General features: G+C 39.8%; 3 protein-coding genes across 4 annotated transcripts in view; all 3 read right to left on the reverse strand.

The window, feature by feature from the left end:
- rars2 (arginyl-tRNA synthetase 2, mitochondrial) overlaps positions 1-4,681 on the reverse strand; it is an 11,710-nt gene extending 7,029 nt beyond the window's left edge. The window contains exons 1-10 of the mRNA XM_010796726.1: positions 4,518-4,681; positions 4,291-4,364; positions 4,105-4,207; positions 3,763-3,846; positions 3,568-3,668; positions 3,419-3,474; positions 3,264-3,347; positions 3,102-3,178; positions 2,757-2,915; positions 2,544-2,650 (exon numbers count right to left, since the gene is read on the reverse strand). Coding sequence (XP_010795028.1) covers positions 2,544-2,650; positions 2,757-2,915; positions 3,102-3,178; positions 3,264-3,347; positions 3,419-3,474; positions 3,568-3,668; positions 3,763-3,846; positions 4,105-4,207; positions 4,291-4,364; positions 4,518-4,553 — 881 coding nt within the window. The 5' untranslated portion in view covers positions 4,554-4,681. The remainder of the gene's footprint in view (positions 1-2,543; positions 2,651-2,756; positions 2,916-3,101; positions 3,179-3,263; positions 3,348-3,418; positions 3,475-3,567; positions 3,669-3,762; positions 3,847-4,104; positions 4,208-4,290; positions 4,365-4,517) is intronic.
- Positions 4,682-6,014: 1,333 nt separating this feature from the next.
- Positions 6,015-9,283, reverse strand: akirin2 (akirin 2). The gene is made up of 5 exons (XM_010796322.1): positions 8,775-9,283; positions 7,948-8,079; positions 7,252-7,401; positions 7,093-7,164; positions 6,015-6,629 (listed from the first exon to the last, which is right to left on the reverse strand). Exons 1-5 carry the CDS (start codon positions 8,944-8,946, stop codon positions 6,619-6,621), a joined length of 537 nt encoding a protein of 178 aa, XP_010794624.1. The 5' UTR covers positions 8,947-9,283; the 3' UTR covers positions 6,015-6,618.
- A 2,040-nt stretch (positions 9,284-11,323) lies between these two features.
- cnr1 (cannabinoid receptor 1) lies at positions 11,324-15,527 on the reverse strand. 2 transcript variants are annotated; one of them, XM_010796324.1, is made up of 2 exons: positions 15,211-15,527; positions 11,324-14,392 (listed from the first exon to the last, which is right to left on the reverse strand). In XM_010796324.1, exon 2 carries the CDS (start codon positions 14,345-14,347, stop codon positions 12,938-12,940), a length of 1,410 nt encoding a protein of 469 aa, XP_010794626.1. In that variant the 5' UTR covers positions 14,348-14,392; positions 15,211-15,527; the 3' UTR covers positions 11,324-12,937. The 2 variants fall into 2 exon arrangements, with proteins under 2 accessions (XP_010794626.1, XP_010794625.1); XM_010796323.1 differs by having other exon boundaries at positions 15,206-15,527.
- Between the last annotated feature and the right edge of the window lie 2,103 nt (positions 15,528-17,630).

The following is a 17,630-nucleotide window of genomic DNA, read 5'->3' on the forward strand; positions in this document are numbered from 1 at the left end:
GCAAACAACTTCACGGTGTATACTGCCACCCGCAGTCCCCGGCCGGAAGGCCCCGGATTTGGGGACTGCCTTCCGAGTAAATCGCCAGAACGCCGACACCTCCTCATCTCCACCGATCCCATGTTTTATTTTGTGTTGCCATAATTTAGTCTCTCTGCCCTGGGCTAATGCATAATGCTAATGCAGGATAATAAAATGGTGGCTTCACAACACTTTTTTTGAGTTTTACGGGGCGTGGTTTGCAATCCGCCCAGCCAATCAGAAATATAGCTCTTTTATCACAAGAGAGCCGCATGAGAGTCCCTGCTCTCTAGCAGGGACGAAAAAGGGGGTAAAAAGGTTCTCATGAACTAATTATAGTTCCGGCTCTTTTTGGTGTGAACGCGACATTTCGGAACTATATCGGAACTAAAGTGGGAAAAGTACTCCGGTGTGAACGCGGCTATTGACAAATATCAAGACACAATACATGAAAAACAAGCAACAAACATTGAACATAACAGCACAATCACTGAGGGAAAACATGCTCAAAGAGCCTTCCGCGCGCATTTGATCTGGATTCAGCTCTGTGTTTACTGTGAGGGTTGACTGGTGCACAAAGGAGTGCTTCAGTCTGACCGTATTGGATCGTGGGACCCTGTATCTCCGATTAGAAGGTAGCAGTTCATATTCGCTGTTCAGAACATGGTTTGTGTCCGCGATGATGTTGTGGATATAGCACGTCCATGTTAGCTCAAGTTTTTAAAACACCAATTTCTACTGCAATGAAGTGTGTTAAAAATGTAAGAAAACACAGCCTCCAGGGGGAAATAAATGTCTAAAAAGTCTTCACCGTGTCACTGAAAAGGTGCAAATAGTATTCAATGTGGTATTTTAAGTTGTTATAGTGTAGAGAGTAGGGATGTGCATCTCCATCACTGAGGCCGATGCGATGCGCATCTCGATACGTTGCCACGATACGATACATTAACGATACATTTGAAACACCAGGCGATGCGATACGATACGATTCACCCCTGTTGCGTGAATCGTATCGTATCGCATCGCCTGGTGTTTCAAATGTATCGTTAATGTATCGTATCGTGGCAACGTATCGAGATGCGCATCGCATCGNCAGTGAGTGGTAGATATAGTTGTTATACACAATACGACCAGTATGAAACGGGCAGCATTAGAGTAGGTACAGACACAGTATTGGTAATATATTGTGTAAAAAAAGTAGGATATGGAGAAATATTAAAATTATAGTAAAAGATAATCTGCAAACTACACTTCCTTTTGCCAAACAATNATCACGTCAATGTGTTAGCGCTCTCTGCTGGACAAACTATGGAATGAAGACTTCCTAAAAAATATTATTTCTGGAAAACAACATATACAGGGACGTATCTAAAGATAAAATCAAATCAACTTCCAACACAACACATAAGAAGGTATGTAACAAAGTAACCGAAAACCAAAAAGGACAAGGGTAACAAATATCTCACATTGCCTGCTCCTTATTGAAAATAGATTCATAATAAATAAACAGATGCTCAGCCAAGAGAGTTCTGCAGGAATTAATCCTAAAATGTAATGAGTCAGCATTTTAACACTTTTGTTTTACTTATTTAAAACTCTCCGACTCTGTGGCAGAAACACTTGTACAGGCCTTCATCACATCCCGTCTGGACTACTGCAATGGAGTCCTGTCCGGGGTTCCCAGCAAAACCCTGTACAGGCTCCAATACGTCCAGAACTCTGCCACCAGGCTTTTCACCCACACCAAGCCATGGCAACACATCACCCCCACCCTCATCCACCTCCACTGGCTGCCGGTCAAGTCCCGGATTCAGTACAAAACACTCCTCCTCACGTACAAGTCCCCCCATACCCTCGCCCCCCAGTACTTATCGGACCTCCTCCATCCCTACACCCCTTCTCGGAGTCTGCGGTCCTCAGACACCTCTCCATCCCCCGCTCTCGCCTACGAACGGTTGGTGCCAGGGCGTTCAGTGTTGCGGCCCCCACCCTCTGGAATGCACTTCCTGCCGAGATCTGTCATGCTGCCTCCCTGGACATCTTCGAATCATCATTAAAAACACACCTGTTCGCCCTGGCCTTCGGGCCCTCGCCCTTTCTTGGTCCCCCGGCTTCCTTTATTTTTTGTTTGTCCTTTGATTGTCTGTTTGTTTTGTTTGTCCACCATGTACCTTGGGTCCTTTGAAAGGCACTATATAAATATAATTTATTATTATTATTATTATTATTTCAGAGTCGATAGGTTTTTTTGAATGGGATTAGCGAAAATGTCTGAAATAAGGTCGGTGATCAACACAAATTAAGGAGATTTTATACGATCTATGATATAAAATAAGTCAGTAAATACCCTACTCGTGAATCTTTGAGCCTTCAACATTTTACAAAAAGAGGAAACTCATCTACTCAGCGGTGGTGATGTTAAAGTCCTCTTTTAGCCACACAGTGAATCAACCATCTGAGAGCAGGAAGCTGAACCACTGGCTTCATAACACATGTTTTTGCTTGTTTACATGTTTACATACTCAGAGGTTTTCAACAGGCCTCGGCTCTGCAGCTGCTGCACCACCTCCTGGGCTCCATGTTGGTGAAAGGACTCCCCGGAGTAAATATCAAAGTGGACGTTTAAACGCTGAAAAGATTTGAAAATAAACCTTACATTTAACATTAAAACAATGGATTGGAGCCAACTCAAAAAGGGACACAATTGGTATTGGTATTATTCCAGCTGGTCTCACTTTGTAAACACGTTGATACTCGTCCACTGTGATCTCTCTGAACTGTTGCCATAACGACACAGCTTCGCTCTCATGCTGCTCCAGCTGTCTGAAGAAGTCTCTGGCCGCCTGCATCGTGTCCTCATTGTGCTCCGCTTCCTTGTTTACTTGAACATAAACCTGCATGACAAAAACAAAGGCCTTGGTGGTATTGAAGAAAACGTTTTTTTTTTTAAAGCAGCAACAGAAATGTTTCCCCCCCCGGTGTTCTTAAGTGGTATTATTGATTGTGCCGCTGCAGGAATTATTTCCATTTGCCATGAAGCTAGCATTAACACTGCAGTGGTTTCCAAAATGCATATTCACCTCAAACAAATGCTGTAGGGGATTCTGTTTCAGTTTTTCCTGGCAGCCAAATTTTCCAAACCCAGCCCCTAGCAAACCTGAAATAACATATATAAAGTTTACACAAAGAGAAGCATTTAGGACTTTATTCACAATTCAATATGTTGCGCACTATTTACTCACCAAACTGCATACCCCAGTCTCCGAGGTAGTTCATTCTGATAACATTGTTTCCAAGTGACTGCTTTAGGTTGGCAATGAAGTTACCTGGAGACGGAAATTATAATTATATATATATATATATATTTATGTGTAAATAAGTTCAAGACAAAACTCACCAATAATTGTAGATCTTAAGTGTCCAGCGTGAAACTTCTTGGCAATATTTGGAGAGCTGCAAAATGAAATACACATTGATTCTGTCTGTTGACAATCTAAGAGGGGAATACATGCATGTGGTGGTGGTGAGGTTATTTGTCGAACATACCTATACTCAACTAATGTTGTTCCTTTCTTAAGAGTCTTGAAGAGTTCACTATTTAATCCAAATTTGTGATCATCCTCCTTTCCAAATGGCTCCAACATTTTCTATAATCAGAAGTGAAAGAACAGATTAGAAATCGCAGTACAAGCAAACAGGACTTTAATTTTTTTACCGAAGAGGAAAATGAAGCTGACAAACCTCGACAAGAAGCTTCCGATTCACTTTGAAGTGTATCACTCCATTTCCAGCAGAAATATCTTCCACCACACTGTCCTGCTTTAACTGAGACATACAACATTGATTTTAATGCAGATATATAAGATCATGTGTTTCTTATTGTTAAGGAAACAGAAATGTTCAATTAACTTTTTGATTGAAGTCAAACTTTATATAACACATTTAACACAATATAAAAACAAATACACAAACAATAATAAAACCCATTAACAACATGTTAAATGGTGAAAAAACAGTCTATTTGTGAGCCTGCAACATCACAAGTTGTATCTTTAACCAGACTTTCTCCACATGTGATCTTACCCGGTTGGCTAATTCCTCTGATTGCTGCTGGGTGTCACCACTGGATGGTAAAACCCCACTGCTCCGTAATGTGTTGATTGACAGTTTGAAGTCAGGACTCTGTCTGAGGAGAACAAGTTCAAGGAGCTTTAACAAACAAAACACATAAAGAAAGGACACACAGAGGTAATCTTAAACAAACTTAACTGTTTCCTAAAAACTGGAACTGCTGACAGAGCTGGTATGAAGACATCCTCAGACTGCTGCAGCGCACGACCCAGCTACACAGCAAAAAAAGACGTATGAGATATCAAAAACAGCTTGAAGAACATAGATAAACAGACAGTCCTGCCTCTTGTATTTACATCCTCCAGGGTCAGGGCATGTTGCTAAGTTAGCATTAGCATAGTGTGTCATCTATCAAGCTTCGTTACCTTTGCTGCTATCTTTCTTCTGAAAAAACAAGCCATGTTTCTCAAACGATCAAACACGCTTCAATGCAAATAAAGTAGTTGCTAAGTTAGCAACAATTACATTATGTTTAATCAATTCACATTGGTATAGCTACTGTCCTTCCTCCTTAGCCACACCGCTTTCCTGCCAGCTCGTCCAATCACAAGCTTCGTTTGCTTACTACGTCACCGACTAGAATGGGTTCGTTCGATTATTTTCTCCGTTCCTCCCGACGGTGGGTAACATCCGGCCACTTAAACCAGGTTCATGAAAAACGAAATATAATAAATACATATGTAATAAATTAATAAATAATATTTATACAAAAGTAACCCAAAGTGCTCCAGATAATAATTATAAACCCAAGAAATTAAAAAATATTTAGACAACTATGTAAACAAATACGGAAAGGGACATTTTAGCTCATTTGAATATATTCATTTGGTTTTCATCTGCTGATCATTTACACATAAAATGCAAGCTTTTATAAAATGTTAGCATAGTGCCTGCTTTCTTATACTAGTGAACGTTTAAACCCATGATTGTATGAACAATGTGTATCTTTATTAGTATGTCCTGATGGCTTGATACAAGACGGTCCATCATGAATTATTAGTTTAATACCATAGCCTGTAAAGGTTGATACCCTGGTTCAAGTGTCACATAATGCTGACTTGACTTTCTTTTTTTAAAGTTATTGCTGCCAGCTCCAGTGTGAATGCAGGGGCCTGGCAATAAATAGTGAGCTGAAGCTTAAAAAAACCCAGCAATACTTACATTTCTCTACATAATATTCCCAATGATAATAGTTGATTAAGGATGTTGCTCAGTGGGTTAGTAGTACGCTGATCTTAAGGGGGCACTGCAGTCAGCATCTCGTTGTGTCATTGGGCAAGACACTTCACCCTAAATAATGATTATTTGTTGTATGAAACACTTGAGACATTTAAGACGAAGAAGCTAAAACCAGACTCCTCACTTTCATTGACCTGTGGTGGTAGCATGTAAAAAAAAATGACCTTATCGTAGGGCTGTGCAATTAATCTTATTTTAATTGCAATTACGATTTTGTCCTGCCACAATAACGAAAACAATCGAAAAAAACAATTATTTGACTTTGCTAGGTTGTGACAGTGCACTGCAACATATTTGATCTAATTTATTTGTATTTATATATGTTTGTAGAAGTCCGCTCCAAAATATTTGTTGATCTTGTTTATTGGTATTTATTATTTTAGTATTGGTTTTTCACTTGAATTATACATTCAGGGTAATCAAGTAAAAAAAAGATTCTGTTCAAATTATTATTTGTATTTGTTTTAAAGTTCAATAAATGGATATTTTCCATGTCAATGAATAATCGTATTTAATAATCGTGATGTCAATTATTGACCAAAAATAATCGTGATTATGATTTTTGTCATAATCGAACAGCCCTACCTTATCTTAACAAATTATGTGAAAAAACACAACACAAATACTTGTGTAAACACTTTATTTGTCTGCTCTTCTTGAATCAAAGCCCCTTTATACATACAGCAAATAAAATCAAGACATTTTGGTACAATGAAAATAGGTCAAGCAAAAAAAAGAGAATACAGTGTATAGAAATGTAAAAGCAGGAAGTGCCTGTACAGATTAAATGCTGAAAAAAGCCAAGATGCCAGGAGTCCAGTCTGAAGGCAGCCTTCGCTCGTCCACTTGCCAATGTTGAATCCCTTTTTTCAAAAATGTACATCGAGATGTTAGTCGTAAAATCCTCTCTGTGAAATAACTAAATCAAACAAAAACGTAATAAAATCAAAAGGCAAAGTGTGATTGGCAGTCAGCCTTTTACGAAGGCATCAGAACAAAGCCAAATAAATATTGACGCGGCGGTTAAGAGGCAACAGGTAGAGTCACAGAGAGAGAGTCCTTAAACAAGTCTGCAGCAGGAAGCCCTCCTAACTCTGGCAGACCAAGCCAACGCCACAAACTGAGTCCACATAGATATGGCACAGTTAGGAGGAAGGTCCAACTAGACCCAATGAGTCCCGGAGAATTTTGCAGCAAATTGGATTCCTTAACGTCAGAGGCCCACACTCAGGAAACGTCTGCAGAGGAAGGAGATGACACTTCAATACAAAACACATTTTGAATCGCTTCCTCAACAACTACCACACGTGTCTGTCTCCAGAACACACACCACAGATGCAAGGTATTTGTTTGGGTTAAGACCTAGTATGATTATATTGGCCTCCATTTTATTCCCCTGCTTTACCGTGTTCTCCTCACATTACGTCTCGGAGCAGTCAGAGATTAAAAGAAAAGGGCAAGCAGAGCGAAGTATAGGGGTCTCTACGAGCAAGACCTTCTGGATTTATTTGAATGTATTTATCTTTATTTGAATCGGGCCTGTTTAGCTACACATTGGACAAGCAGCTGTCTTCTGTGCACAATGTAAACACACCAGAAGTGAGTCCTGTCTTACACAACAGGACCAAACGTTGCTTTCAGGGATCAGTAAGAAAAACAAAATACAAATACCATAACAAATAAAACAATAAATATACTCACAGCTGGCCGGCTGCTCTCCGAACCTCCGCATCAGTTGGTCGTGCGTGAACTTGACAAACGTGTCATATTGCTCTGTTGGAAGAACAACACATTAATTAGAAAATGTATGAATGACTCACGCCACATTGTTCCACATATCTTTTTTTCACGCTTTCATACCGGCAAGCTTTGTCGTCAGAATCTCGTCGTACTCCTCGCGGATTTTGTCCTCTCGCTCTTTCAGCAGTCTTTCACAAATCATCCCAACCTGTCGGAGGGAAAATAAAGGCTGCTCTTTCCTGAAGGGAGACGAGGCACCGGAGGACGTACCTGTTAGGAGAGATGAGATCACACGTTAATACAAAACAGATGAGATTACACACAGACTTACAACCTGGCCAGGCTCATATTACAAAACTTAGAACACTGATATCATCCGGCTGCCAAGCAGGCATGGCAACACAGTTATGCATAACCTGATGTAAGCTCCTGCTCGAGTCTCAGCTTTCTCAGAGTGGGTTTAATACAAAATAAAAAAAACATAATAAAAGAAAGTGAAAGGATAAAAGGGACTTTCCATCGATATCATTCCTCTACTCAGGGAGTGGCTGACGCTGTGGGATTTCCCATTGTAGTTGGCCAATTCAAAAGTAAATTAAAAAAAAGGCCATTCTTTCTGAGTATCAGGACGGTAACTGCGTGCTGTTGTCAGCTAATAATATTCAGGTGGACATCCTAAGCAGGACATGAACTAACTAGATCTCACTAAATGTACGTTTGAGTTGATCAGTAAAGGAATGGTTTATCACAGTTGTTCTAGGTTGAATGCATCTGTGAACACTTCTGAATCTCCTCACTAATAAGGATGGTAGCTACCTGGCAGGGCTGATCCACTCTGGTTCTGCAGATCCAGAGGACAGCAGCTGCTTTCCTGCTGGAAGGTGCTGTCCAGGTGTCGTCGTTTCTGCAGCCGCTTGTACTCCTGTTTGATGTTGTGTAGGATTTGCTCTGAAACAGACAGAAACAACATTTGCTCCATTACACAAGGGACATCTTCATACAGAGGTGCTGCAGAGGTCAAGCATCATGTTGCCTCTCTGATGTACCCAGGTAGATCAAGACAAACAATTGAAGAGATAGCTACTTTCTGTAAGCATAGAATACGGCATCCATAATATTGGTAAGTACCACAAAACATTGTTTCCTTTTTTATTTACTGAAATGGAAAATCTATACCGGAGCACACAATGAAACTAATATAATCGAAGACAAACTAAAATGTCTATCTTCTAATAACTTCGAGGCATCAATTATGTTCAGAAGAAAACTTTAATAATTTACACAACAGTCAAACCATTGCTTCCTGCTCTTCCCACACTTAACTTCCTCAAACCATTGTTAACTATTAGTACAATGAAAGTATTCATGTATAATTACTGCCGAATTTACAACCAAGCAATAAAGATTCACATGAAATCGTCTTTATACGAGTCTTCCATCGCAAAGGGATTAACAAGAACAACACTCCTTTAACTTGACAAATTACATGTGGGGTTTGGCTTTAACAAAACGACAGACACCGGTACACAGGGGGGGAGGCTAATAGCGAAAGCTAATAGTGTCCAGTTTACACTTAAAAATAGTTTTCCCATAATGTACTTGGGATTACACTGAATTCTGAAAATGTGGATTGAAATTCCTACCTGTGGTGAGTCTTGACGACACTTCCCCGAAAGGCGAGGGCTCCATACGCAAATACTTCTGAGGTGAAGAGACTGGAGACATGATCGGGGTGCACCTCCTCCTTTTTGGGGAAGCCTGGTTCATCAGTGGATCAAAGTCCATACTCCTCTTCAGGGTAGCCCCGCAAGCCATCACGCAAAACGGTGTTTTAAAAAAGTATGAATAGAAAGCTGTAATCCCTGGTTATCTGCGAAAGTCCCTGATTTGGGCCCCGGTCTGTGGTGACAATGCTAGCTAACGTTAGCTAAATCCAACGGCAGCGGCGATTCCGGGCGGCAGACAAATACGCCTTATTTTCGCTATTGTTGTCTTCTGCTGACAAATCTCATTGAGATTATGTTGAAAAATATGTCTTGAGATAATCCGGCCAAAATAATTTGAGGTTAATTTGCTATAAAATCAGATGATTGCAGATTTTGCTGCACTACATCCGAGGAGTACTCTCAACGGCTCAGACTAGTTTACCTTTAATTCCGTTCCATATGATCGGCTATGAGCATGCGTGAAAACGGTTGCACGCTGGTACTTGTAGTTTTTGTTCCCTACAGCACCCACTGTTTTTATATACTTGAAGACTACGTTTCCCGAAGACTATGAAAATGACAATGTTCCTTTTATTTCAAATTTGTTTGTTTTCTTACAAACCACTACACTACGAGGAAGTTTCAATTTCACTTAAAACGTTTAATAGAACAATATTAATTATTATTTTTGAATGCAAATTATTAATTAAAAAAGGATTTATATAACAAATACAAAACATTCTTTTTAGATAGGAATCTAATACTAAATGAGCATTCCCTTTTATTTACAAGGAAGTGAGGAAACAATTATACCAATCTCATATCAATAGATAAAGGTCATTTTAAACCCAGGGCCACTACATAGAATAATCAATCCAATATGTAGGTAACTCTAATTTCTCCATATTATTAACCCAGTCTTAAATAAAAAGCATATTTCGGATTCAGAAGAAAAATACAAAACACACATAAACGTTTAAGAAATGTTCCTTCCTTCATCACCGCCTTCTCAACCACCCCAAAAATTGAGGATTTGAGAGGCATCTGTATTTTAACACCTTTTCTTTAAATTATATATAATTTTAAGATTCATGATATAGTAGACCTAACTTGAGGTAGTAAAATGAACAATAAGAGTTGTTGTGTAACGTCATGGTGTAATTATTTGTGGTACTATATGCAATTGGCTATATAAAAATAACTCGAGCACCTTGCTCCCAAAAAATGATTATTTTCATTATAAATAATCTTCAAATAGTTTTCTGTTAAAGTGTCAGGAAAAGTTCTCATTGCAGAGGTAAAGTAGACACATCTCGTAGTTTTTTACAAAAGTGTTTTGAAGATAAATAAACACAATCCTGTTAACATCTGTGTGAACAGATGTTGCAATTTCCCTGTTCCTCTGAGACAGGAGATGAAAAAAATAGAGCAGATGTTGATGTCAGAGGATGCTGTGGTAGACATACTCTTGCAATTTGTCACTTTTAGGGATACAAGAAGTAAGCCATAGTAAAACAAAATTAAAATAAAATGTAGAAATGTCATTTTTCCTCAAACAGGCTGCCACTATGGACATTTTTATAATCTTCCTCAAGAGGGCGCTAAAACATCACTAATGGCTTCAGGCTGCTGTCCGCTGAGGGCTTGGTCTCTTTCAGTATCTGTTCCTCATACATCAGTGATGGATGGCAGAATTCAAAGAATATTTCACCCACCAAATGATTATTTGTATATAATTCCTTCACACTGTGTGCCTCTGTGTTGAATTCTTGAATAAAACCACCGGGCAGACTCAGGGACCGTTTCATCCCACAGGACATAAGACTATTAAGCACCTGAACTTTTGAAACAACATCCATAACATTCATCTGGCTGCAATTTAGAAATTATTTATCTAATATATCATATTCCAATCACTTGTATATAGACTCTTATTTCACTATTTCTTTTTTTGTATTTACTTGCACTATTTTTTTCTGTTTTATTGTGTTGCACTGTTGGAGGAGCCTGGGACCTAAGATTTTCATCGTCATAACAACACTGTAGCTATTTTCGTATGACCAATAAAAGCCTTGAACCTTGAATCTAAAGCATTATTTTTCTGCCTACATGGTAAAAAAAGAGTCCACAAACTGATTAAATGATTGGAGTAAATGGGAGCTGGGTTTACTTCAAGTAACTTAACAACAAGACTATTTATATCAAAATATCCAATATAACATATCCGCATCAGTTTCATACCTGTGTGGGCCTCCATGAGAATGAGTATGCAGCAGTGTTTTAACTAGTAAGGTTTTTTATGTTTACTTCAATTTATCAAGAATATTCACATTTTTGGAATTAGGAGGTATAACTTTGTGAGTAATAGATGTATGTATGTATACATGTTTTTTTTGTGGGGGCTGTTATAGTATTCCTTTAACCGAAATGTATGCAAACTTTGGTTTCCCACCATGAAATAATCCATCAAATAACTGAAGACGAAATGACAACCAGCTGCAACTTTATTCAAAAGTTTGAAAACAGCAAATACTAAAAACACTTGACTGATTATGTTTTTTTTAAGTCATAGATTCCTCATTATGCCACCACTGTACAGAAGCCACTTGACAGTTGACAATTTGATTTTCAACACTCATAATACAAGAGGCAGCAAAGAATACTGATAAACAGTCTGGATAGCTTTACACCAAGATAAATGTCTACAGAACAATTATTGTGCTGTGAGATTTCTAGATTAAAAGTACTACATCACCTATAAGGAAAGTCACATCTTAGATTATTTTGTAAGGTCAGTTGCCGAGTCTTCACACAATGCATACATACAGTTTCCATCCAAGTTACCAGCTAATGAAACAACCCCTTTTTCTTTGTTTAGATACGTAAAATGAACAGCAGACATATTTTTATTTAGAGTTACGCCAGAAGTACTTCACTAGGCCTGTGCATGGGTTGCTTTTATTTTTCCGAAATGATGTCCCTCTGCAACAGTGGCACTAAAAACAACTCACTGCAATGATCAAAAGGCTTGGGGTTGGAAATATATCACCAAGTCACAAGGTATTACACACATACATGGCTGAATTCAGTAAAATATTACATTTGATGAAAGCAGATATAGTCTGAAACCACTTCAGTTTGTTGCAGTTGTGTCCAGCACACTGCGTCAGTTTTGATGTGTTCAAGCTTGTTGTTGTTTTGCTGGCTGTACAGCTGAATGAGGCGATTTGAACACTTTGCAAGAAAGCACTGTACAGTTGTTAGGTTTACAATTGAACAAAGACACGTTACTCTTAACAGCTAGCGGGTAAATAAATGGACAACAGGGACCATCGTCACTCTGCCACAGAAATGTCATTTCAGATTTGACACGCTCAAAATCTGTGAATCCGTTTACCTCCATCTCATTGGAGTTTTTTAGTTGATGGTGATGTTTCTTTTATATATCTTGAGCATGAATCACCCATCAAATCTCAAAATCTCCTTCACACATTTTCCCACTCACTGAGTGTCGTCAGAACAAATACAAAAGTGACATGTTAAATGACAATTTTTGAAATAAGCAATCAGTCATTTGAAACTTTTTTTCTATCACTCCTTCATAGAAATGCCTAATGTACATGAAGCCTGTAGATCAGAAAGTCAAGTTGCCAAAGATTTGTTATATTTATGGCGCAAGACACATTTTATAGTCTAAATGACACAATAAAACATCTCAAATTAAAAACGTCAGTAGCCCCTTATCCCATAAATGAAGATAATATTGTTTTCAAAACCTGAATTCACAGTACAAAAATATAATATGCCTTCACTAACTGGATATCATGAGGTCTATGGTAGATAGCAGACTCATGATTGGTTATCCTTTCAAATTGTGAGTCCTTTCCTATCAACTTGCAATACTTTTTGGCACTTTGGCACACTATGTACTTACAAACCAACACAAAATAATGCAACCACTAAAGCCAATGTGAGGATGTGAGTCAATACTTTTAGGAGAGGATTTCTTTTTATTTTCAATTTTCTGCTTTATTCTGGTGGATGGCATTGTTTTGGGGAGGATGACATTTACTGTACACATGTTCCCGAGTGAAGGGCCATCAGACAGCCTCTGCAGAAGTTTCAGTTGACACAGACATTGTTACTTTGGCTATTTTCACAGTGGTCTTCACACAGCTCTCTGCAGCCCTGTTGGCAGAAATGTTGGCATGTCTGTTCTGGCAGTCTGACTCGAGGCTATTATCCAGCTGCTGGCCCGTGCCCCTGCAGGCCTGGCAGGAGGTGATGAAGGCGTGCCGCATATCCTTGCTCCTCAAGGCGTAGATGACCGGGTTGACAGTGGAGTTGAGCAGGCAGAGCATGCTGCAGAATGCAAATACTGTCTTAATGTCATCGCCCATCTTCCAGAAGAGGTCATAGACCATGATGGCGAGCAGTGGGCCCCAGCAGATGACCAGCACCACCAGGATGAGCACCAGGGTCTTGGCGAGGCGAATGTCCATGCGCGTCTGCTCCGGGCGAGCGGACTGCACTTTAGTCCCATCTGCTGAGTAAACAACAAGGCTCTTCTGGGAAGTGCGGCTCAGCATTCGCACGGCGTGGTGGTGCGCCTTCCACAGGATGTACATGTAAGCGTAGATGATGAAAAGAACCAGCACACTGGTAACACCGATCCAGAACAACAGGTAGTTCTCATCAATCAGAGGAAATATGTCTGAGCAAACAGAGTTGAGACTTTTACAGTTCCAGCCCAGCAGAGGTAGCACTGCGATGACGATAGAGATGGTCCACATCACACAGAAGGCAATGACAGCCTTGGTCCGTGTCACGATGCGCCTGTAGGCGAGAGGCCGGTGTATGGAGATGTAGCGATCAATAGCAGTGAGGAAAAGACTCCCCACAGACGCAGTGAAAGACGCTGTGACTCCACCCAGTTTGAAGAGAAAAACATTGGGGCTGTCCTTCCTGTGGAAGACATGGAAGTCCAGAAAGCTGTAGACAAATATAACACTTCCCAGAAGGTCAGCCACAGCCAGGCTGCCAATGAAGTGGTAGGACGGCCGGCAGCGGAGGGTGCGGGACTGAAAGATGACGCAGAGCACCACCAGGTTCTCCAGCACTGTGACGGTACCCAGAGTCAGAGACATCACTGCCACAGCCAGCTGCTGGCTGGGGGTCAGGATCATGAAACACTCCATGTCCATAAAGTTATCCCCACATTGTAAAGTGTTAGTCTCATCTCCCAACATGCTCCGGTTGCCAAACAAGTCCGTGGCATTGGTGGGGAAGAAGGGGATGCCCTTGAGGATGAGCTCCTCGTCCGTAGGTACTTTGCCTGGGAAGGAGTCGCTGCGGAAAGCAGATAAAGGCTTCTGCAGAGCGAAACCTGCCTTGAAGTCTACATCATTGAGGGGGTTGTCATAGTTAGCGTCGTTGGAGCCCAGATACTGTAAACCAGATGTAATAGTCCGGAAGGTGGTGTCCGCCACACCATCCAGCACAGACTTCATGGCTGTGTCTGAGGGTAATACTGCAGGCTAAGACGCCTGGACAACCTATGAAATTGATGAAAAACATTTAAGAGATGTTTAGAAAATCTACAAAAGAATCCTATATGCACATGCACACATGCAAATGTGCAGCAGTGCAACTTAAAATGAAAATGACTTTAGGATGAGATAACCTTCAAAATCTGAGAATATTTCTGAACACAAATATTGAAATAATTTGGAGTATTTCATAGTTTTGTACAATTGTAGGTTTTTTTAATACATTTAAAGAATTCCTGAACAGGTCAGGAACCACATCTGGTCTCTGAGAGCTGGTGTACTCATAAATACTGTATCCTGCACCCTGTACGCATCAACATACATAAAAAGATTCACCACTAACTGCTGCCCTTTCAATATAAGCAGTACACATAGAAAAACAAAAAGTGAGAGTACAAACGCATATTTTTGATGAGGTGCAGAATCAGACACAATAATGCAATTCCTCTTTACTTGGACTGACTGGATCACAATTTTTTTTTAAAGCTGAACAAATAGATGTCAAACAATATTAAGCATACATGGGCAGTCCACTTAATGTAAGAGTAAAGAGATACAATGGGATAATTTCAATTACATTATCTAAATATATGCAGAATTTGGAAAGCTATTTCAATATTAGTTTTTTTTGAAAGTTTCATGATCATGCACGAATGTAGATATCGTACATTTGGTGCAAAAAAGCTAAATTGCATTTGGATACAAAAACGAAAAAACATATTTTCGTTCTGGGACCACCAACCTAAAGCATTTAAAGTAGGAAAATAACGAAGAAACCAGTATAATGAAATATTTAAAAGAGAAAAAGTGCTTCTTTACCTTACATAATTTGTCCAAGTGCGCAGAATCGCCTTTTATCACCGCGCGTTAATCCAAGTCAGAAGCGCACCATCCATCCAGCAATGATCTTACGTAAAAGGTGATAAAAACACCGTGCATGTGTTAGAATAAACCCACCATCATCCTCATTATTACTAGTTTATTTCTGAAACATTAGTTTGTCGGCTGTCTGAAGAAGTGTCGCTCTTGGAGTGCGCTGCTGGTTGTGGACACAGGTTGCTGCTGCTGCTGCTGCTCCTCTCCGCGTCTCTCCGTCTGTTTCTCTGAGCCTTCACACTTATGAAGCGTCGCTCCTACAAGCCCTGTCACGTGTTTCCATATAGCTTTATCTGCCCAACCCATGAAGCTGTCAAGTGCGGTGCATAGAAACAAGGGAGAGGACAGTGGCAGTGGAGGAGGAGGATTTAAAAAAAGGATCTGATTATTAATTCCCAAAGCTCCTCCTGGCAGAAGATGGGATGGAACAAAAAACAACACAAAGCACACACGAAGACCTAGATTAAGAATAGATTTGAATAACTGTTTTATCTTGTTTCACGAGGTAATTGTGAACAGTTTTTCACTTTGAAGGAACAACATGCTGCATATCACTTGTAAGATATGCACATGAAGATAACTTGTTGGCTTTCAATTCCCTTTTCACACATTCAAAGGCAGATGGAGGTTGCAGACCTCATTGCTATTCAGTGCATGTCTGTTTATTGTATGCATAATTAACCATTTCAGAATCTCATAGAATAAAAAACAGACTTTACCATTTGATATTGGCTGCTGAATTACATTACATTACATTTGTTAGACGCTTTTATCCAAAGCGACTTACATACATTCAGTACTGTGGACAATCCCCACAGGAGCAATTTGAGGTGAAGTGTCTAGCGCAACTGTACACAACGACATGCTGACTGCAGTGGGACTTGAACTGGCTATCCCCTCTTTTGAAGCCCAGCACACTACCCACTGAGCCACAGCCTCCCTTTGAATCCAGTTAACTTGTTTTTTTCCCATTTGAAAACCTGTGTTACTTTGTATTTGGATACAAATTCAAAAGAGAAGTACATTTTAGGCAATTTAAAAACCTCATAAGCTGAGCAGTTATAATTCAACCCAAGACAATTTATTCACACTTGTGTTGTATATTTATGTCTGTTGTCCTTCCATCCATCCATCCATTTTCTCCCGCTCTTATCCGTGGTCGAGTCGCGGGGGTAGCAGTTCTGTTGTCCTTCCATCCATCCATCCATTTTCTCCCGCTCTTATCCGTGGTCGAGTCGCGGGGGTAGCAGTTCTGTTGTCCTTCCCCTTAGTATAAAACAATTAGTTATCCACAGATTCAATCAGATTACTCAGCACAAAATGTACGAGTCAGTTCCTGCTTCGAATGACAATAGCAGAGATAATCCTCCCTTTGCTTGGCCTTAATAAAAAGCAGACTCAATTCACTGATTATGAATCATCTAATTTACATTTATTCATTTGGCCACATCCATGAATAGATGTCAGTGATGAACTAGTAATGTCTTCCACAATAGCAGAAACACTGGTGCAGGCCAAAGAGGCAGGAGTCGAGCGGCTGGATTGTCATAATGATAAAATGAGAACAGATGCATTAATGTGACATTTAGTGGCCACAGATTTCCTCGGCCGGCAGAACATGAACACCTTTTGCCAATTTGGGACCGAAATTAGGCTCGATCATCATCACAGGTGCAATTATTAACATCTCTCAGCCAGCTCTGTCTGAAATTAACCAAATGTTCCACCTCACAAAATGAGAAGACATTAACGGTGACCAAATGACATAAATCTTTTAGGCTTTATGTCAGGCTACATTTTCTGTGCATTTATTTCTCTTTTTCGCAGAACTGGCAGCTTGTCAGTGTAAGCAGCCGAGTTAGGCTACTTGTAAGTCTTCTTCAAGCGGATTCTTATAAGTCTTCATGCAAACAAGTTATTTAAATCAGTGGTTCTCAACTGGTCAGGCCTCGGGACCCACTTTTTACTTGGTCAATAGGCTACATCGCGACCCAACATTTTGAAGCACTCAAATCTATTCAACAAAAAAACGTGCAGTAATATATACGCTTTTCAGCATACAATAATAATACAAATAAAGTACAGTGCATATATCCCTTATATCCCTTCACAGAACTAAAGTATGCTTTTTTTAAAAAAGGTTTAATGAGATGATGGAATCAAAGCTGAACTATATAAAAAGGCACACATGCTGAAAACCCAACCCCAGCAGGCGGTCTGGGGGCATTCTCCCCCAGGAGATTTTTAGAAATACTAACATAAACTATGCATTCTGGTACACTCTGAGAAGAAAATAAATAAATCTATTACCACCCGACATATTAATAATATTTTATGCCATTGTTTGTTTTCACTTTGTTCTGACATC

Source organism: Notothenia coriiceps, unplaced genomic scaffold (genome assembly GCF_000735185.1).
Source record: "Notothenia coriiceps isolate Sejong01 unplaced genomic scaffold, NC01 NC01_scaffold00037250, whole genome shotgun sequence".
Taxonomy (NCBI): domain Eukaryota; kingdom Metazoa; phylum Chordata; class Actinopteri; order Perciformes; family Nototheniidae; genus Notothenia; species Notothenia coriiceps.